Source organism: Pseudorca crassidens, chromosome 12, assembly GCF_039906515.1.
Source record: "Pseudorca crassidens isolate mPseCra1 chromosome 12, mPseCra1.hap1, whole genome shotgun sequence".
Classification (NCBI taxonomy): domain Eukaryota; kingdom Metazoa; phylum Chordata; class Mammalia; order Artiodactyla; family Delphinidae; genus Pseudorca; species Pseudorca crassidens.
The window spans coordinates 23,206,151-23,229,555 of NC_090307.1; the positions used below are offsets into that span (position 1 = coordinate 23,206,151).

At 37.3% G+C, this 23,405-nt stretch overlaps 1 protein-coding gene across 2 annotated transcripts in view; it reads right to left on the reverse strand.

The window, feature by feature from the left end:
• Positions 1-9,924: 9,924 nt before the first annotated feature.
• Positions 9,925-23,405, reverse strand: part of ME2 (malic enzyme 2) — a 57,914-nt gene continuing 44,433 nt past the window's right edge. The window contains exons 13-16 of one of the 2 annotated variants that reach the window (XM_067699065.1): positions 20,820-20,922; positions 13,943-14,013; positions 13,345-13,443; positions 9,925-10,794 (exon numbers count right to left, since the gene is read on the reverse strand). In XM_067699065.1, coding sequence (XP_067555166.1) covers positions 10,627-10,794; positions 13,345-13,443; positions 13,943-14,013; positions 20,820-20,922 — 441 coding nt within the window. In that variant the 3' untranslated portion in view covers positions 9,925-10,626. Of the gene's footprint in view, positions 10,795-13,344; positions 13,444-13,942; positions 14,014-20,819; positions 20,923-23,405 lie in introns of those variants that run through there. The other variant, XR_010933024.1, reaches the window with a different exon arrangement.

Consider the following 23,405-nt stretch of genomic DNA (forward strand, 5'->3'; position numbering starts at 1 on the left):
GGAAAACCCTGGCAGTCCAGTGCTTAGGACCCTGCGCTTTCACTGCCAAGGGGTCCCACAAGCTGCGCTAGGTGCCCCCCACCCCCCCAAAAAAGAAACAGACTTGAACTGGTTCTTGTAGGATGGTCGAGACTTGGATTAGTGTTCTGGAAATGGAAAAATAAGGTGGATTTGTTTGTGTGGGGACTGGTTTAGCAAAGTATTAAAAACTGGACCTTGAACGTTATTTATTCTGACACTTGCCTAGCTAAGAAGTGCTCAGGAAGACACATTCTACAGCTAGGTCTCGATCACAACTCAGCTAGGGCTTCCCCACAGCGGTACCCTCCATAGATCTGCCCACTCCAGAGGTTCCTGGCTGGTTCCTGCCACCCACCACCCATACCCCAATCAAGGTTTCTTACAACTCCTCAGAGGTTCTTATAGCTTTAGAGAACACCGGACAGTGCTTTTTGTTCATTTTTAAAACTTTACATTATGGGAAATTTTTAACATACACAAAAGTTGAGAAAATGTTTAATGAACCATTATGTGTAATCGTCACTCAACTTCAACAGTTAGTAACACCTGGTCCAATTTGTTTCACCTAGAACCCCTGCCCCTCCAAAGGCAACAAAAAACCCTGGATTATTTTCATTTCCAGGCACAGTATCATTTTTTCCATAAACACTTCTAAAAGCATTTAAGGATCTTTTCTTTTTTAAAAAAAATTCATCTCTGTATAATGATGGTGGATAGTTCAGTATATAAATATAAAGATAAGGACTTTAAAAAATGCAACCATAATATTATCATACAAAGACAATAATTCCTTAACGTCATCAAATATACAGTCACTGTTCAAATTTTCCTGATCATCTCGTAACTTTTTACAGCTCATTTGTTCTAGTCATAAAATCAAAATATAAAGTAAAAGAAATTCAAAGCTCTCTTAAAAAACTTAGCTACAGGGAGATTGGTTCAAGATGGCAGAGTAGAAGGACGGTGCTCTCATTCCATCTTGAGAGAGCACCGAAATCACAACTAACTGTTGAACAATCATTGACAGGAAGACACTGGAACTCACCAAAAAAGATACCCCACATCCAAAGACAAAGGAGAAGCCACAATGAGATGGTAGGAGGGGCACAATCACAATAAAATCAAATCCCATAACTGCTGGCTGGGTGACTCACAAACTGGAGAACACTTATACCACAGAAGTCCACCCACTGGAGTGAAGGTTCTGAGCCCCACGTCAGGCTTCCCAGCCTGGGGGTCCAGCAATGGGAGGAGGAATTCCTAGAGAATCAGACTTTGAAGGCTCGTTGGATTTGATTGCAGGACTTCGACAGGACTGGGGGAAACAGAGATTCCTCTCCTGGAGGGCACACACAAAGTAGTGTGCACATCGGGACCCAGGGGGAAGGATCAGTGACCCCATAGGAGACTGAACCAGACCTACCTGGTAGTGTTGGAGGGTCTCCTGCAGAGGTGGAGGGGGTGGTGGCTGTGGCTCACCATGGGGACAAGGACACTGGCAGCAGAAGTTCTGGGAAGTAATCCTTGGAGTGAGCCCTCCCAGAGTCTGTCATTAGCCCCACCAAAGAGCCCAGGTAGGCTCCAGTGTTGGGTTGCCTGAGGCCAAACAACCAACAGGGAGGGAACCCAGCCCCACCCATCAGCAGACAAGCGGATTAAAGTTTTACTGAGCTCTGTCCACCAGAGCAACAGCCAGCTCTACCCACCACCAGTCCCTCCCATCAGGAAACTTGCACAAGCCTCTTAGATAGCCTCATCCACCAGAGGGCAGACAGCAGAAGCAAGAAGAACTACAATCCTGCAGCCTGTGGAACAAAAACCACATTCACAGAAAGACAAGATGAAAAGGCAGAGGGCTAGGTACCAGATGAAGGAACAAGATAAAACCCCAGTAAAACAACTAAATGAAGTGGAGATAGGCAACCTTCCAGAAAAAGAATTCAGAATAATGATAGTGAAGATGATCCAGGACCTCGGAAATAGAATGGAGGCAAAGATCGAGAAGGTGTAACAAAGATCTAGAAGAATTAAAGAACAAACAAACAGAGATGAACAATACAATAACCAAAATGAAAAATACAGTAGAAGGAATCTATAGCAGAATAACTGAAGCAGAAGAATGGAGTAGAATAAAGAAAAAAGAATGAAAAGAAATGAAGACATCCTAAGAGACCTCTGGGACAATATTAAATGCAACAACATTTGCATTACAGGGGTCCCAGAAGGAGGAGAGAGAGAGAAAGGACCCAAGAAAATCTTTGAAGAGATTATAGTCGAAAACTTCCCTAACATGGGAAAGGAAATAGCCACCCAAGTCCAGGAAGCACAGAGATAAACCCACAGAAAACATCATTCTCAATGGTGAAAAACTGAAAGCATTTCCTCTAAGATCAGGAACAAGACAAGGATGTCCACTCTCACCACTATTATTCAACGTAGTTTGGAAGTCCTAGCCACAGCAATCAGAGAAGAAAAAGAAATAAAAGGAATACAAATTGGAAAAGAAGTAAAACTGTCACTGTTTGCAGATGACATGATACTATACATAAAGAATCCTATTCTGTGATTATGTGAGAGAATACCTTTGGTCTTAGGAAATGCACACAGAAGTACTTAGGAATAAAGGGGCATCATGTCTGCAATTTATTCTTAAATCATTCAGCAAATAAATATTTATATAGTGAGAGAGAAAGAGAGAATGACGAAACTAATAGAGCAAAATATAAACAATTGGTGAATCTTGGTAAAGGCGCTTGGGAGTTCTTTGCACTGATCTTGCAACATTTCTATAAGTTTGAAATTATATCTATATTAAAAAATAATAACAATGAAAAGGAGGGAGTGATCAACTGTGACAAATGCTTACGGATCCAGTAAAATTAAAGTAAAAGTGTGACCTTTGAATTTGGCAGTGTGTAGGTTTCTGTGGATGCTGGCTATGAAGGCCTGATTGGAGAGGTTCAAGAGCAAGTGGAAGGAGAAGAATGGAAGTCAGGAAGTATAGAGGAAGTATTGAAGGGTTTTGATTTAAAGAATAGTGACTTGGGGCAATAGCTGGAGGGGGAGAAGGGTCAGGAGTCCTCTGGCCCCAGTCAGCATGACAGTGATCCAATAGAGGGAAAATGGATGATGCAGAGAGAGGAGAATTGATGAGCAAGGCCCTTAAGCAGGTGAGAGGAGATGGTACCTCATGCCCAAGTGGGGGGCTGGTCCTGGCTGACAGGAGTGTGGCCCATTCCTAAGCATGTGGATGCAGATGCAGGTTGGCACTGCCCTCCAGCCAAAAAGCACCAGGAGCACAGCTGTAACTGTGACCAAGTTGGGTTTATCACTCACTGCAGCCGGGGAGAGCGCACACATGGGGAACTCTGGGGTGTCCGTATGAGTGTGTTAGGAAGCATCTATTACAGGATTCGGGGTTTCGTTGGGTAGTTTTGCAGAGGGCCCACGGAAGCCGGGGTTCGCTCTGGATTGGGTGCTGTCAGGAAGCAGGGACACACGTATGACTGATTATCTCGATAAATCTTTTCTATAGGGAATGCAGACTAGAGTGAGGCTAAAACTGTCATTGGTAAAGTATCGTAATCAAGCATATTAGCCAGGATGCGGGGCCGGGGGGAGGGCGCGAGGGAGGTTATTTCTGTGGTTTGGACAATGCTTAGGTTTGTCCGTGTGTAGACGTGATGGTGGAGTAGCCTTGTTTTGGCCTTGATCCATTGTGGTCAGAGCGGCCTTGTCTGATGTCGACGTTCTTGTCTGATGTGAGATGGTTTCCATTCAACAGGAGAGCACCGGCCGAGGCCTAGCTGTGAGTTCCTAGTATCAGGCCAGCTTCTGGAAGTTAGGAGCTGCTGCTTTTCACTTTCTCAAGGTTCCTGGGGAGATGGGGAGAAGGGGAGCTTGAGGACATTCTCTTCTGATCGTCTTATTTGTCTGCGAAATGGGAAGCAAAGCTGTCTTGAGAGCAAGGGTGTGGGAGGACATCAGGGAATCTGACAGCAGGGAAGATATCAGTCACTGGACAGGCAAGTGCCAGGAGCATTGAGGGTGTCTTGAAATTGGTGATTTTGACTGAGCACGACTGGGATGTTCTATAGTCGTGTTGTGCTGCTCAGCCTGTGCTCAGAGGATGTGGAGAATCTAGTTTAAACAGGATCGGAGTTTTGTCAAAACAGGACGCAAGAGCTCTGAATAGTGGCTTTGCCATTTTAAGTAGCTATGTGACCCTAAGAGTTCTGCGCCTCAGACCTTACATCTGTAAAATGGGAAAAATATCAGTACCTAACACCTCATAAGGTTGTTGTGAAGTTTAAATGAGGAAATGGGTATCAGGTACTTAGAACAGTGCCTGGCTTGAAGGAAGTACTCGGTAAGTATGAGCTATTATACCATTTCCCCCTTTATCACAAAATCAACATACAGTTTTCCTGCTTTAGTATTCTAACGTTAGGGTCTTAGAATCTGTATGCGGTAGGGGGAAGAGATGAGAACTCATTCCTTTACTCCTCTGATTAAACAAACTAAGGAGAGAAAGGGAGTAGGGAACCAAACAGAAGGAAATGAAAAAATGGGGAGCACGACTAGCTCCACAGTGAATTTCAGTCTAACAGCATAGTCCCAAGGGATCAAGTATTCTGCAGTGTGCATGTGTTTTAAGGTTTAAAATAATACCAAGTTTTACGTAGTAAGGTAGATAGCTAGTGGCACAGGGATATTGGCTCGGTGCTTTGTGACAGCCTGGAGGGGTGGGATAGGGAGGGTGGGAGGGAGGGAGACGCAAGAGGGAAGACATATGGGAACATATGTATATGTATAACTGATTCACTTTGTTATAAAGCAGAAACTAACACACCATTGTAAAGCAATTATACCCCAATAAAGATGTTAAAAAAATAATAATAATACCAAGTTTTAGGAGTGCCCTATATACAGCAGCCTTTAAAAACAAGGTCATACATTTCTGATGCATATGAAAATTTTATTAAGAAAATACACACATCTCGAAGTTTGGGATGAACAGATACACACTACTATATTTAGAAGAGATAACCAACAAGGACCTACTGTATAGCACAGGGAACTATATTAAATACCTTGTAATATCCTATAAGGGCAAAGAATCTGAAAAAGAATATGTGTATATATAAAAACTGAATCATTGTGCTGTACACCTAACACAACATTGTAAATCAACTATACTTCAATTTAAAAAAAGAAAATACACACATCTCAGTAGAATTTATGAGAAGAAATTTATAACAAATGAGAAGAAAACAGTTCACACCATTAGGAAGTTTTTAGACTGACTCCTGGAACCATCTAGAGTAAGTCAATCTGGTAAAATACACTCTACACAAGGCGTTCCCCTTAAACCGGTATTCCCATAAGCTATTACCAGAAGACGGCTTATTCCATCTCTTTATCTTAAATACAAAGGTGAGAAAGGGTAAGCGATGACTTTTGCTATGTGTGGCTTCCTTCAAGTCAATAATGAATGCTTGGGACGTTATCAAAGGAAACACTATCAATTGCAAAATATGGTTTTAATTTCAGTTAAAGGTCATTAGGCAAAGTGTAATAAAACATTAGGCAGAAATTTTACTTTGTCAAATATTTAGCTAAAATAGATCTCAGAAATTCCTTATTCCACACATACATTTTTATATTACTACTTTCTGTTATGACCTTTTAGTGGAAGAAGTTATAGATATGGATGTAATACAATAGACATAATTAAAAATATATCTTACAATTCCAATTCATATCGACATTGGTAGGTGTCAAGATACAAAGTGTATAAGCACTATTGAAACTGATTTGCACAGAGTGATAGCAGTTGGTGGTTTTGTGAAGATTAGCAAATCAAAAGATGTTAGTGAGCTGGAATTTTTGGTGTAATTTATCAAATTCAAAACCAAATCTTTTGTTTACATCTAGTACTTAAAATGCTTAAGACTAACAAATTAAATAGGTTTATGTTGTATTTGAATTATAAATGGGAAAAAGTAAAAATCACATGAACTGGTAAAACACGTTAAAAAGGACCTAAGACTAATATCATAATAGGTGAACAATTTTCATCTGAAATAACAATTCCTGAAGATAAGGTATTTAAGATCCAGATAAAATCGCCGGTCACAGAGGCCCTTCTTCCCTGAGAAGGGCTGAGGTGACACACAGCTCTGCCTCTCACCAGCAGAGAACTTGGGCAAATCTTTTAAACCTATCTGAGCATCTGTATCCTTCTCTGTAAAAGAGGCACAGTGACAGAAGGTGGTTGTGAGGATTAAATACGCTGAGGCATGTAAGCTGCTTAGGACAATGCCCGGCAGAGTAGGTGCTATCCATAAAATTTAGTTTATCATCATTTGCTAACTGAACATACCTAACGTGTTGGTGATAATTCAGTGACTATGTAGGAATCAATGATTTGCTAGAACGTACACTTAAAATTAGGAAAATAAAGGGGAACAGTTTTCCTAGAACAAAAAAGGACATACTGAAAATTGGGGAGTATATACCCATAAATTTCCCCTTCGTCTTAAAACTTTTAAAAGTGTGCTGAATGTAGGGGTAATTTCCCAAAGAGCAAAGTGGAAAATAAGTTTTTATTTGGGAAAAACAGGATTGATTAAATAGCCATATCAAAGAGTCAGTTTACTGGCAAAAAGCTGCTACAGAAATATACAAAGCATCCCAGTCATTTGACTTAATTTGTGTTTTACGTCACTGAACTCTGTACACATTTCCAGACCCTGACTTTTTCTCTTTGAGAGGCACTATTTTCCATATCCAAGTAACGAAAATCATTATTATTTTAAAATCTAATCACTGGTTTATTTGAGAAACTGCTGGCAAGGATTAAGGGAATTATGCAATAAGAGTCCTGTCCTAATTAGGCCCAGATTAATTTATAAAATTTGGAACAAAGCATTGAGCTTTTTGTCCACTTATATTAAAACATCTTGACTTCAGATGAGAGGTAAGTTTTCTGTAGTAAAATTGTCTTGAATATTTTAAATATTAAGTATGTTACTTTATTTAGCTTGTCTGTGGAGGATTTATTTCATTTTAACATCTAGATGTACATGAAAGTACAAATCATAAATCAGTTGAGAGCCAAAGTAGATAATGAATCTCTCTGCCATTTTCTATAAAGTCAGCAATGTACCTGCACCTGTGGAGAGGAATTACGATACTGGTGTTACTTCATTCTTTAGGACAGTCCCTTTAAATGGAATCCCAGTAGAGAGCTTTGAGCTTTATATTAATGTTCTCAAGTATGTATGCGCAACAGAGCTGCTTCCATTTTGGTGAATTCAACCTTGGAGCTGTTCAAAGTTTGAAGAGGTTATTTTTGAGGGGTACTGAATGGGCTTGGGAAAAGCAACAGGAGCATTTGGATGAAGTATTTTTTCTAAGGCAAGACTTCTCCCACTCCTCTACTCTCCCCTTTGGGCTTTCTCAGTTATCTGAGAGTAAATAATGCTCCATACCCCTTGATAATTGTTATGCTTTGGTCTTAATTCATTAGCAACTCCTTATCAAAGGAGAATGCAGAATCTCATTTCTCCAGAGGCTGATAATTTAGAGAAAGAAAAGACAAAGGATAGGGTAAGTCATATCATAAGACAAATAATAACGGAGAACAAATGTCCACTTGATAATCTTTTATAAATGAAAACTAGTTGCTAGGTTTTCCTTAACAAATATATTTAAAATCTAATTTAGAATTGAACAATGTTCTATTTACATATTTTCAGAATAAGCTGTTTAAAAGTTCTGTATTTTTGTTCTTATGAACATCCTAGGTAAGTTATACATAACAAAAAATAGATGAAAGAACAGAATTTCAGTTTTCTTTTTCAGAGAAAGTATATACTATCTGAGCACTAAACTTAAACGCACACCACACTCAGTACTCTGGAGCAGTGCCACTCAGTGTGTTCTCTATACCAGCAGCACGGGCATCACCTGGGAGCTTGTCAGAAATGCAGGATCTCAGGCCCCACCCCAGACCCACCGCATCAGCAGGAGGAATTAGTTAGCTCTCCACATGATTTGGACATCCACTTTAAGACAGTGATTGGGAGGGGAGGGGAAGTGTGTGCACCAGAATCACCTGGGGACCTACTGAAAATACACCTGCCACAGCCCTGCTCCAGGTGGTCCAGGGGGCCTTAAAGGAGGAGGCAGAGGCATCTGCATTTTAAAGCTTCACAGTGACTTGGTGGCAACTTCCTGGTTAAGAATCCATCCCTTAAGGTTTTAACCAAAATCTTTAACACTTTTCCCATTATAGTCAATAAACCTTACCCTCATTAGTTATCCAATTTATTTCACAGTACAGGTGGGTGGTCTCAGATTAGAAAATTATGTATTCTCACTTTTCCCACTAAATAATGTGACAGACTAATCTACAGAATTTCTTCTTTTTTCAAAGGAATAAAAATGACTGTCCATTGCTATTTTTCAAATTAATTACCTTTTCGCTGGGTAAAAGCTTCCATAGAGGGTCCATTTCTTTTCCAGTTTGCTGCCATTATGCCACCTCCCTTCCCACCATGCTGTTAGCTCCTGCCTGTATTCTTAGCTTATATACTAAAACATTTTAATTTGTATCCAAAAAACTGTTACTTCTTAAAATACTGGTTGGTAAATAACACATAATAAGTAGCTTCTAAAGTATAAATATGATTTCTGTCTTATTTAAGCAAGCAGGCTATATGCCATTTGGCCTTGTTTTTTCCTTAAAATATTTTTAATTTCCATGTATACTGTATTAGGCATATTTAATAAGCAAACATCTTAGTAAAACTACTTTAATTCTACATTTTCCCGTCTTCAATAAGCATTAGGTGAAAAACAGGTCTGTAATTATTTTACTTGTAATGTTAAACTAAAATCAAGATTTCACAGAAAATATTTTTGTGGATGATTTTGTTTTGACAAAGGTAATATGAGAAACATAAACCTTTCATCCTTAATTGAAAAAAACAATTGTGACCTGATTGCTTTTTTTACAAAACAGATTGATGATATAACATACCTCTGACTTTACTCATCTATTAAGTGGATTTAACCAACTGCATTTTCCCATACTCCAAATGGCAATGCTATTTTGAGCATTCTTAAAAACACTGAATTATATTCAAAATTATTGTGAATCAATCTCTACCTATAGGTAAAAGGAAACAGGAACATAAAAATGAAGCCTTTTTATCTCCCTGCAGAATATCACATCTAACATATCAAGGACTGTGGAGGGAAATATCAAATAATGTGCACACTGATATGTAGCTATGAATAATTTTTCGTAGTTAATATTCTAGAATGGGCATTTAAGTTTTGTTTGTTCCCCCAAAGCAAACTATGTTAGGCTCATATATAGCAATACTACTTCTCAAAATGTTTGGGATTGTTCTGTAGGAACTCTCCAATGTGTAAGCCACATAAGAAAACTGGTCTCACTAGCCAGTTATTACCCATTTTACTGGGATTAAAAATGACATTTACTGGTCTGAACACCTGCTTTATTCATTCCCACTTAGCTCTAAATTAATTTTGGTGGTTTCAAACAATTAAATCCATCTTCAATGGAGAAACAGTTGTCACTACTAATGACAGTTAAAGGAATGTATCATATGAACATTCCAAAATTATATCAAGTAATAAAGAGCATCACTACTGGAATAAGGGTATAGACTCATAGATGAGTCTAAATATGACTCATTTAGATGTGAAACATATGGCTAATCTGTTAGGTCACATGCTGTCAAAAATCATAATTTATGCATCAAGTATCCTATACCCCTTCTTTAGAATCATCTAGAAGAAAATAAAAATATGTGTTTTTCATAATAAGCAAACCTGAATTTCTCGTTGGGCAATAAAAGAGCAAAATTGAAGCAATTTAAGATATTTATTTTAAAAAGTTACACTGAGATTTTTATACACTGTTGAAAACAATGACTAGTTTATTTGTCTAAAGGCGGCAGTACTTCACATTTCTCCCACGTTATAGTTAAGCCTCAGTTTAGTCCCAGAAAATACATAATAGAGTAGATTTTTCCTGATCTATCTAACTGAAAAGGAATTTCAGAGCATGAAGGTAAAATGAAGCAGAAATAAAAGGACATTTTTAGATACTGACAATTTGTCCTTAGAATTTGGTTAAATTTGGCTTCTTCCCAAAATTCTGTACTCATATCCACAGAAGTAAATTTCTATTTTAGTAGCCCTAGAAGAACTGGGTGAGAGAAGATGATTAGCTATAATAGTAAATAGCAAATACTTTGGCAAGAGTGAACAGGAGCACAAATGAAGACACTCGCAAGTATCTTTTTAATATCTCTGATGTGGTATGAGCTACAAATCAGAATGAAAGCATAATGGTTATCTGATTTCAGGGTGCAGGTGGGCATTAACAATGTAGTCAACAGGTCCATCCTGTACAGACAGAAGTGGAGATTCATGGGAAAAAATAAGCAAAGTGGTAGGGGAGAATAAAACACAGAAAAAACCCATACATTTGAGAACGTCCTCTCTTTTTGTCTGAAGAAAGGAGTCCCTGAAGCATGGAAAGTGTTTATCAGTGGTGTGCTTCTATTCCGTTGTTGGTGGAGGGCGTGACGCAGGCTCTGGCCAATCGTACACATCCGGCAGCAGGGAATCGTATTCACTTCGCCATATTCTTTCTCGAATGTATCTGGTCTTGTCCTCAGGTTCCGGGTATCGGAAAGCCATTTTATTAGCATATAGATATTCTGTAACCTGAAAAATAAAAAAGATTACTGTGTAGACTCCCCATTTAAGAGAAAAAGTATTATTAAAACACAAAGTAATGAATTTGGAAGAATGGCGTTTTTTTCATAATAAAAAATAACATTACTTTGACTCACTTCAAGACATTCACATACTATTAAAAGGTAAAAACATCTGCAGTCTCACCGTAAGTTCAATGTGTTTTAAAGTGACTTTAAAGTCCCCCCCCGAATTATTATCAGCATTTCCTTAATACTTCAATAATTTTAAGCTCTACCGTGTGTTGGTCCAGCAGACCTACTTGGTAGCCCGCCCCACCTGTGTCCCTCCCCACCGCCCTGCTGAGACCGTGTGTAGGAGACTCTACTTCCTAGTCATAGGTGACTGGGCTAGGGTGAAAATCTAACCCAAAGTGAGCCAGATGTTTTTCCTCTAGAACTTGAATTAAAAGACATAGAAATTATTATAAATCAGGTGCTGGACACTAGAACTATAAGGTCAAGTAAAGTTAGGGCTAGAACCTATACATGGCAACTCACCACCACCATCACTGAGTGCCAGGCATGTTCTATGTGCTTTACGTGGGTATCTCATTTAATCCTCCCAAGAACCCTAGGACACAAGTACTATTATTATTCTCATTTTATACATGAGCACACAAAAGTTTGAGGAGTTTAAGTAACTTGCCCAAGCTATTTAAAGTGAGAACTGTTGTTTCAAACCCAAAGCATTCTGATTCTAGGTCCCAGACCCTGAACAGTTAAGCTAGGTTACTTCCCACCTAAACTGGCTTGAATGAATTTCTGATCTTTGTGGCAAGCCACACACAATGACTGGTGGTGAAGATAAAGCCCGTGACTCTCTGTTTTGATGTAAGATGGGGTAGTATGAAGAGCTTCCGCACAGGGTAGCATGGTGCCTGTCATCTAGTTAAGTTCTCAAGTTATGGTTTAATTTTAACTTTAAAACAATGCAGTGATACGTGGTAAAAAAAAAAAAAAAAAATCAAACAATTATGTCTTTCTCCTCCTCTAATTCCCATTCCAAGGGAATTAGATAGTTCCCTTGGAACTAATTCCAAGGGAATTAGATAGACCAAGATAGTCCTTGGTCTTAGGAGTTCAACCTCACTCTATTTTGAGACAGAATTCCCTTGAACAACACGGGTTTGAACTGTGCAGGTCCACTTATATGTGAATTTCTTTCACTAAATATGTACTACGTGATCCCCAGTTGGTTGAATCTGTGGATGCGGAACCTCGGAAAACTGAGGGCCAACAGTAAAGCTATATGTAGATTTTCGACTGCGCAGAGGGTCGGCCATTAACTTCCGCATTGTTCAAGGGTCAACTGTATTGCCCAGTCTGTTGTAGGAAACATATCTGTACCCACAGAGAAGGCTGGGGGCAAGGCCTGAGATGGGAGGGAGTCGTCCTTGATCAAGCAGGCATGTGGCAGGTGACCGGTGACTATATGGGGCTGCCCAGTGGCTGTGGGTGGTGCTGGGCGACAGATACACAGCACTGTCTGCTCACCTAATCCCGTGGCTCCTAAAAAGGAAAGCCTCAGGACACCAGAGGAGGAGGGGGAAGAGAGACGATCCTGGGGGCTCTGCTCCTATACCAACCCCAGCACAGATCTCCGTCTATTTCCCCATGTACTACCTTTCATGCGGACACACCAGTAATCTAACCAACTGATACATCCCAAAATCTGTCCCACCTGTAATATCCTGTAATTCTCAAGTTGAACTCTATTCATCCTAATTCTGGGCTCTAAATTCTTCAGTTGTTTTACAATAGTAAGGTATTCTGGGGCTTCCCTGGTGGTGCAGTGGTTGAGAGTCTGCCTGCCGATGCAGGGGATGCGGGTTCGTGCCCAGGTCCGGGAAGATCCCACATGCCGCGGAGCGGCTAGGCCCGTGAGCCATGGTCGCTGAGCCTGTGCGTCCGGAGCCTGTGCTCCGCGACGGGAGAGGCCACAACGGTGAGAGGCCCACGTGCCGCAAAAAAAAAAAAAAAAAAAAAAAAAAAAAAAGAATCATTTCGCAATGTGTATCAGAGGCCTTAGCATGTTAATCCTTTTGTTCTTAGGATTAGAACGATCACAAATGCACATAAAGACTTATCTAAGGATGTTCACTACAGTATTATTTCTAACAAAACGAAAGATGCTTAAATGTCCCCCAAAATAGAGAAATGGTTAAGCAAACTATGATATAACAAAGAGAATTCCATGAAGCATTAGTGATCATGAGAATTATTATTGATTTACCTGGGGAAAGGCTTACAGTATATTAAGTGGAAAAAACCGCAGTGAGAAACCAATTTTAAAAACAGGCACAGGTGACTGCATGTGTGTGCGTTTTTATTATGTGTTTGGGAAGAAAAAACAATAGAAGGCAACAAATGTGAGTTATATTCTGTAGTAAGAATATGAGCAACCTAAAATTTCTTTGCACCCTCTAAATGTTTCTGATTTTTCTCTAATGAACTTGTGTTACTTGCATGAAGAAAACACCATTAAAATTTATGTGAAGAGGTATAAATTATTACTTACTTTAATAGCAATGTTAATAGAAACTTCCTGAATATTAGCAAGTGGCGGGTAAAGTCTCCCCTGAGCTAGCTCTTTATCCGTCAATTGATTTGTCAGAGCCTGAAGAGAAAAAAAAAGAACTTTACTTTTGTTTGCTTAAATAACAGAATAATAAGGACTAATAAAATGGGGAAAGGGTTGGGGGAGCAGAGAATAATACAGGTAACATGTTTTCCTTATTTCTAGCAGGAATACACTTAAACCACTGCAGAAATTAAAACCGTTTACCACTAAACAGTAAAGAAATAACCGGATTTAAAGACTTTTTAAAAAATCAGATTTAAAGACATTTTATCTATGCTGTCACAATTACGTTACTTTCAGATATGTGTAATACAGGTACAGTATTTATGAAAAGATTCATAGCTTACAATCCAACACTGGAAAAATGATAAATTAATTTTATGCAAAATAGAAGGTAAATCAAAAAAGCAACGGATGAGTAACTTCCTTTCCACTCATAAGGCAGATTTAACCCATTCTCTCTCTGTTTTTAAGATCCATTCAGCTTTATAATTCATCCTTTATAAAATAACCAAACAATATTTAAAACATTTACCTTTGCAGCCTCTAGGAAAACATGGTCACTAATATGCCGGGTGTTACAGAGAATAACCGCTAAAGCCACACCTGGAATACATTTTAAATAGTTTACTTAGTAAGGTCACTTCCAATTATGAAAGTAGCCAAATAAATTCCTAGATTTAAAGCAAATTAATGGTAACCCACCCCTACCCCAAACAGCCCCTTCAAACAGTGAAGCAGGCAAGATAAATCTGAGCACTAAAATTAAGTGATCTTTAACTGTTATAATTCTTACTTATTAGAAGAAACAATTTTAGGAATATCAAATGGCTTTTCTCAATTTAGTTTTCACATTTATCAAAATTACAAATGCATACAATTCATCAAGAGTTGTTACAAAAACATAAATTTCCGGGACTTCACTGGTGGTCCAGTGGTTAAGAATCCGCCTTCCAATGCAGGGGATGGGGGTTCGATCCCTGGTTGGGGAACTAAGATCCCACAATCTGTGGGGCAACTAGGCCCATGCACCGCAACTACTGAGCCCACGCGCCACAACTAGAGAAAGCCATGCGCCACAAGGAAGAGCCCGTGCGCTGCAACTAAGACCCAACGCAGCCAAAAATACATAAATATTAAAAAAAAAATGTTGATACTGAATTAAAAAAAATCAATTCCCAGTCCATCTCTAATCCTCCATTTCTTGCTCTGCAGAAGTAACTACTTTTAATTCTTTTAGCTGATTATTTTAGTATTTCTCTCTCTCACAGTTTGCTTCTATTTCTTCTGATTGACTTTGAGTTTTGGAGATCACCGACTCCTTCCTGTTGGAAATAAGTATTTAGCTTTCTTGCACATTTCCAGCCCTCTTACCAATATAGTTAGAGCATAATTTTGGTTGAATCAGTGTTTATATTATTATGACTTCATAAGTGCTCTTCACAGCTGAGCCGTGTATTAACATTATATCCTAATTTTTCCTCTTCTGCCTTTTTGTTTTCCCTAAGGTTATTGTCCTGCTTTTTCCTTTGATTTTTCGGTACTTAAAATTATTTCATGCTGAGACACTTATTCATTTAGTTGTCTAAATCATCTAGTAATTTCAGCTATTTCACATTTCTCTAATTTCATCCTCGAGAATAAATCTCTGCTGAAACTCCAGTCTGGCTTGGTTGCTCTCCATTCCAGATATGGAGCCGTCATCCTAGAAACTCTCTTCATCTTCATGGGGATTCCCTTTGCTTCTAAGTTGAGCCCATTTCCTAAATCTCACTTCTTCCTAGTATTTTTGTTACTCCCTTTTTTGGGTAGGATATATTCTCCAGTAGTTTTCTGAAAAACAGTGCATAGGAGATACATTTCTGGAAATGTTGCATTTTTGAAGAGCCCCCGCCAGCACCCCAACACACACACACACACACACACACACACACACTCACGGTTTTACTACCTTCCACTTTATTTGATAGTTTGTCTGGGTTTAAAATTCTAATTTGGAAATAATTTTCCTTCAGAATTGTAAGGCATTATTTCAATACCTCACAGCTTCCAGCATTGTTGGTGAGAAGTCTGGTGCCAATTTGACTCCAGATCCTTTTTCAACAATTATCTTTTTGTTGCATCTCTGGAAGTATGTAGGATCTTTTTTTGTACCTAATGTTCTGTAATTTCACAATGTGTGCCTTGAGGTGCATTACTCTCGCCCACCATATTTGGCACTTGGTAGGTGGGCCCTTCCTATCTGGAAATTGGGTCTTGCAATTTGGGGAAATGTTCATGAAGTCGTTGATAATTTCCTTCCCTCCACTTTTCTGTTCTCTCTCCCTGAAATTCCTACTTTCTGATATTGCACCTCCTGGACTAGTCCTCTAATTTTCTTTTCTTTATTTTCCATCCTCTGATCTTTGCTCTATTTCCAGATGACTTCTTCAAATTTTTCTTACAATCCTCCTACCAAACTTTTCATTTTCCAGAGCTCATTTTTGTTTTCGAATTTTTTTAAAAATAAAATTCTGTCTTATGTCTGGAATATTTGTCTCCATGAGGATACTGTTTTTTTTTTTTTTTTTAACATTCCATTTCCCCACATAATCTGTTTTTTCCTAAACTGCTTTTTTCTGTTTGTCTATTTAGTTTTTTTTATGAAATAAACTGTTCATATAAGGGATTTTCCTTAAAATCCCTTCCTTTGAGCGTTTCTCATATGTAAGAGTTAGGAACTTAAAAAATTGATTGCTATGAGCACGAATACGGCAAACCCTATTCAGGGTTTCACACTATTCAAAGAGTATCCCAGCAGTCTTTGGCCAGAGTGGGGAAGTATGGTAACTCAGTTACTCAGGGATGGGAAGAGGATCACAGTGGTTAATAGCTTCATTATTTTAACCCAGCCTCTAGATAATTTTTTTTTAAGTTGAATATTCGTTCCATCTACGTTTAATGTAGTTAATTAAATGTTTGGGGCAAAATCTATTGTCTTCTTACGTTTGTCTGTTCCATATTCCCTTTCCTATTCTTTCTTGCCTTTTGGATTAAAAAAAAAAAATCATTTCATTTCCTCCCCTAATATTCTCTTATCATAGTTTGGAAGTTCTTCTAGTCTTCTAGTGGTTATCTTAAAATTTATAACATGCATTCTGATCAAAGTTTCATGTTAAATTTTTAGTTTGCCCTCCTGCCAGACAATGGAAGTTAGGATTTCCTAACAGTTTAACTCTATGTAACCGATAAGCTATTATTATTGTGCCTTTTAATTTTGTCTCTATATCTTTCAAAATCCCACGTCATTATTGTTTTGCCCAACACATAAAACGTTCCTTTTGTTTAACTCAAACATTCACAACTTTCTTTGCTCTTCATTCTTTCCTACATCTCTGAACTTCTAGCTGGGATTACTTGTCTTTTGCCTAAGGAATACTCTTTAGAATTTACTTTCCTTTCTTACATGTCCGCAGATGGTGAATCCTCTTTTTTTCCTCTTCTGAAAATATCTTCATTTTGTTTTAATCCTTGAAGGGGCTTTTCACTGTGTAATGAGCTCTAGCTTCACAAGTATTTTGTAGAAACCACTCACACAGGTCACTCCATTGTCTTTTGGCCTCTTGTTGCTGTTGAGAAGTCAGTTGGCCTGACAATTATTCCTTTGAAGGAAATCTGTTTGCTCTGGCTGAATTCACAGTCTTCTCTTTGTTGCTGTTTTCTGAAGCCTCACAAGGATGTTACTGGATGTAGATTTCTTTTTACTTATCCCATGTGGATTTCACTGAGCTTCCTGAATATTGTGTAGTGATGTCATCTGTCAGTTCTCAGCCATGAGGCCTGTAACTATTGCCTCTGCTTTACTTACTCTCTTCTTTCTCTGGGACCTCAATTAGATGTATATCAATTAACGGTATATATCTGTTTTTCTATATTTCCCCCCTTTTTTGGTCTCTGGATCCTTTCTTCTGGCCTATCTTCCAGTTTATTAATTTCCTTTGGTCTAATCTGTTGTAAGCCTCATTCACTGAGTTCTTAATTTATTGTATTTTTCAATTGCAGAATTTAGTGTTACTTGGCTGAATTTCTCAAGCTTGGCTTTTATCCCATACACATAATAAGCGTATTTGTTTCATAGCACTTGTCTGATATTTAGAGTTCCCGAGTTTCTTTTTGTTGTATCTGCTACTTTTGGCTTGTGTTGGCTTGTCTCTTTATGTGCTTCATTATCTTTTATTTCTTAACTAGGGTTGTATTTGAAAATTTATTTGTAAAAGTAACTTGAGGAATAGGATAGTGTTATCTTGTACCAGAGAAGACTTCTGCTTGCTTCTGCCAGGCACTTGTGGGCGCTGGTAGGCCAAAACAAAGGCTTGAGGTTTTCCAGATCACCTCAAGTGCAAACTATACCCACACTCCAAGGTACAGTCCTTTAAGGTTGCAGCCCAAAGTGGGAGGTGGCTCACTAGCATCCCATCCTTTACAGGTGCCAGACTCCCAACTCTTGACCTCTCTCCATGAAAAGCACAGCTTTACCTCTAAGTCACTTCTTCCTGATTAGGAAGGCTCTGGCCCTTTTAGGTTTTAATTGTGTTGTTCATCCAGGTATAATTGCTGGAGTAGGTAATTCAAACATTTCCAAAGCCTTGAGTTTTTAACTGCTTTTTGATCGTTCTTTTGGCCAATCCTGTTTTTAAGCCCATTTTAACCTCTGCTACCAAGTCATTCTTTTGTCTATATTTATAGTCCTAATAACTGTTATTAATAAAGTTAGAACATTGAAATGTTATATAAAAGTAATCAACTGCCGAATTCTCCGTTAGTCAAATACGATATTAAAAGTGGCTTTGTTAAAATCAGCAGAGAAGTATTATTTTCATGGTCTTTATGCCAGAGAAATACTGTTGGATGGAACAGACTGATTTTGAACATTATCAAGTTCTACAAGGGGATCATCAGTGATGGCAGAGTTTCTGTTACAGATGCTAGGTTTCAAGAGACAAGCAGAGCAGAACTCTACACAACCACTCTGCTGGGGGGAAAAGGAGGAAAGTGCACTAGAAAAAGGACGAAAGTGCACTAGGATATTCACAGGCCCAAAATCTTTATTTTAACAACAGTTATAATAACGTGCTTCCTTGATGCCAGCCTATGTGTGCGATAAATCTGTCCTAAAATCTTAGAGCCTGCGGTCAGTTATTCAGGGAGAGGCCCACAAGGAGAAAGACACAAGTACAAAGGAAATTCATGCCAAATCACTATTTTGCTCAACATAATTCTTTCATTAAAATGAATAAACTAAGGATTACCAGAAACTTCTGGAAAATAAACAGCACAAAGGAAGAAATATTTAAAAGAATCTTAATAACTCTCAGGAGAGATCTGAAAGGATGCTGCAAGCTTAAAAAAAAGTGGCTATTAAAAAGTTATTCTACGACAAGAAAAGGTATTGAGAGTGAAAAATAATATTTGAACCTACTGAGTTGATGATATGATATTAAGCAATTATTATTTATTTCCTTTGGTGTGATACCACTATTACAGTTATGTTTAATTTTTTTAAAATTATTTTTTTTAGTGACACATACTGAAGCACTTATTAATGAAATTATATGATGTCTCTGATTTGCTTTAAAATAACCCAGTGAAGGTGGAGTGGGTGGGAGTATAGATTAAATAACACTGGTTACAAATTGATAACTGCCAAAAAGTGGGAGAATGGAACATGGGATTTCATTCTTCCCTCTACTTTTGTATATGTTTGAAATTTTCAATAAAAAAAGACTGTTGAAACAAAACATACACTAGAAGTGCTAAAAAAAAAAAAAGGAAAAAGGAAACCAAAACAGATACAGATAAATTAACAAACACCACAGAAATCCCCCATATTAAAGAACAAAAAAGGTAAGAGGTGAAAATATGAATAAAAGTTACAAGTCAGGGCAACAGAGGGATTTGACCATGGTCTAACACAAGTTCCATAAGGGAAAAACAGAAATAATGAAAGGAAAGAAATAAGGGGGGGGGGAAAGACAGAACAAAAAATCCTTTGGAAAAGAAAATATAGTGAATTGGTCCACCTGCAGACATGCATGATGGAAATAAAGCCCAAACCTGGATGCATCCCACTAATATTTCAGAGATCTAAAGATAAAGAAAACACTGAAACATTTTTAGGGAGACAAAGCTAGTAGGTACAAAGGAATGAGAATCTCATTGACACCAGATTTCTCATCAGCAACCCTGGCCACTGGAAGTGATGGAGAAATGTTTCCAAAGGTCTGACAAAAATGACTTTGAATCTACAAATCTCTACCCAACCAAACCATCAAGTGAGAGAACAAAATAAAGACATTTTCAGATACATAAAAACTCAGTTTTCATCCATGCTTCATAAAAAAACTTATTCAAAGATGTATTCCAGAAAAATGAGACCAACACAAAGAGGAAGAGTGTACATGGGCAAGAGAGAAGCACCACAGAAATGATTTGCTGTGGGGCAGGATCAGGATGAAATGAAGGAAGCTGGCAAGAAATTAGAGGAGGATTCATTATACGTGACACTTAAAAGACTTTGAGTGTCAAAAGTTTTGTTGATCTAGAATTGCAGGTTCTACTGTATTTATCAAACCACACTCTTGTTTAGACATGAGTAACATATAATCATGTAATTTCAGAATCAATCCAGAGACAAAACATGGAAAACAACAGAACACAATGTAAGTTTCAAAAATTTCTCTGCAATGTAGAAATACCAACCATAGTTGAGAGATAAAATAAGAAGAGATAAGAAAGCTAAACACCAGATTTTTTTTTTCATTTTTACTATGGCAAGCTAATAAAAACTGTCTTAAATTGCTTACAAAAGCTCTTTATTATACAGAGATAAAGGTAACTACCAGGAAAACTAAAAGTAGTAATAGAAATTGACAGGTAAAGAGAGAAAGCAAGGTATTAGGAGGTATTAGGTATTACGTGTGGACTATTACTTAGATTTCACAGTTGGAAGTTCACACATACAGTCTAGAGTTGGAAGAATCAAGATAAGGGAGAAGTGTGCCAGTCATGATGGTAACCATCAGAAAAACTCAAAGGAAACCACAGTGGTTATAGCTGATAAGTATGATAAGGAGGTACCAAGGGGAGATAGGTTAAATAATTTTTTAACATTCTGTTCCTTTTGCATTTTTATGAACCATGTACTACTTTATTTCTATAATAAAAACAAATTTAATGAACGGTATGAATAAATAAATTTTTAGGGGAAATAGAGCAAGTTGGATTTGCTGAATTCCTTGAGTTTTCCTGTACATTCATAGCAAAATCCTGTAAATACCATTGTTTTTTAAATCTTAAATTCTAAAGAATTTCATAAGGAATTTTAATGTAATTATTAATGATTACTCTATAACATAAATAATGGTGGCATTTACCTGGAAAAATATATACATTGTTTCCTTGACCTGGTATAAAGACTTGCCCATCACTGAGTTTCACTGGCTCAAATGGACTGCCACTGGCAAACAAACACCTTCCCTGTTGAGAAATGAAATAACCTCAATTTTGTTACTTTATGTGGACTAGAAAATTGAGGTGAATTAAAACAAAATTAAACCCTGTAGTAGACCAATATACTACTTGCAAAATAGGCATAATTTACTATAAAACATAATCCTCTCATTCAAATCCTTATTAGAATAAGGTTTGTTTTATGCATAGCAAGCATTCAAAGTTGAAAAAGTCCATTAATAAATTCTTTAAAACCTGACACTTCTATTTGCTTTAAAACTTAACAAATGTAGACGGCAAAAAAATATCATCCCTAATAATAAAGACTGCTATAAACATCTGTGAATGAGGGGAAAACATCAAAAATTAAACTGCTACCATTTACTGTACATCTGCTGTTTCTGGCTCTGTACCAGGTGCTTTAAATGTGTTAACTCAGTTAATTTAGCCCACATAGAAGGCTTATGAGATTATCATCTCCATTTCACTAATATATATTTTTAAAAAATCTCAGAAATCAAAGGCTTAAATATTTCCAAGTACTTTGTAAAAAGTCACACATCATAACTATAGCAGCTAATCTTGAATCCATATTTTTATAATTCTAAAACCCATGGTTTTCTATTATGCTACAATGCCCCCTAGATAGGAAGTTTATAGAACAGGCATATGGTATAACCACAGTCACTCCAGAAAAACATGGCATGTTGTCTTGTTAAAGAAAAGGAAGTCTCCAAATTTGTTGTATCCACCAATTTTAGTACTGTGCTCTATAACAGCATATAATACATTTTACTAGCACCTTCAGTATTTCTAAGAGAATTTGGTGCCCATGGAATTGAAAAGTACCTGAAGGTTAATTTATAAATCCTTTATATATAATTTTCCCCCACAAATTCCATCTGTCGCACCCCTACCTGACCAAAAAAAAAAAAGGCAAGAAAACAATAGTTTTCAAACAGGATAACTTATCTTGGAATACTTGAGGTATAACTAAAGGAAGTCATGTTTAAACAGCTACTTAGATGAAGTTAAAAGGTGATTCACAGAAAGCTGAACTATCTCCACACAGTAGGATGCACAAAATGACATGACACCTAAACATTTGACAGAGTTATTTTAAGTGTTTAGATAATACTTTATCTTTTCCCTACATCTACAGATGTGTATTATAGCAAGAGTGATTATTCTTTGAAATATAGTAGACCCTTGGCATTAGTGGATTTAGCACTCAAGAATTTGACCCTTTGGACAACCTGAAGATCTACCATGTGTAGTAATTATTACTTTTACAAGACATACTTTCAATTTCAAAATGATCTCAGGTTTATGTGTAGAAGCAAGTCAACTGTGCCAGTGGTGGGCCCAGGTGAGTGTCTTGGACCTACAACTCCAGAAAGCTATAGAATTTTCTACAGATAGTTACTACCATTCTCTACCTGTTCTAAGCCTAGCTTTATTTGTGACAAAAATTTTGTTTCTTTGAAGATCATGGTTAATGCCATACGAGTTACCACAATGTATATAATAATATAGATTATTTTTGTGCCACCATTAATTTTAATAGATTTATAAAGTGGATTATACAATATAGCTCTTTATGGGGAAAATGTTATATCCTCATGTCAGTAAATTTGGAGATTTAGAAAGATCTTGGGCATCTTCTCTAGAATGGCAAGATTCAACAGCAGTTCACCTTCTCCAGGCCATTTTTTTTTAACATCTTTATTGGAGTATAATTGCTTTACAATGTTGTATTAGTTTCTGCTGTATAACAAAGTGAATCATCTATATGTATGTATACATATATCCCCATATCCTCCCCCTCTTGTGTCCCCCTCCCTAATCCACCCCTCTAGGTGGTCACAACAGGCCATCTTTTTTTCTTTTAATTCTTCTTCTTTCATAATCAACCTATAGCTTAAATGTGGCAAGACCTTAATGATAACAGTATTCTCATTCTGAAGTCCAGGTTAGCCTATTCTTTGTTCTTTGAGCAACTGGCCATTAAAATATAAAAACACTTTTTTTTAAACGCACTTTTCTCCCTAAGCAGCAGAGGGTGTTAGACTAGCACTGAGACATCCCTCCACCAAAAACAAAAGGACACTTAAAATTTTAGCAGTAACTACAAATACATACATTTATGCCATTATTTTATGTAACACTAAGAAAAAAATTATGTAAAATTAAACTATGACACAATGCTTTTTTACCATTTTTAAGAGATAACACAATTTCAAAGTTATAAAAATTGTGAGAAAATTTGCATCTCAGAACTGATACAGTGTGTCAAACTGGTTTCCTTGAGGAATTTTTATTCATTCAAACGGTGTACATCTATTACAATAACATTTATTCAAAAAATAGAATTCTTAAATGTTTGAAGTCTTCTACTGATATACTACTACTGCCCAAAACATTTAAATTTTTTATATTTTGGAAATGCCAAGACCCATAATACATGGAGTATATTTATCAACTAGTCTTTGTGTAAGACTAAGATTTAA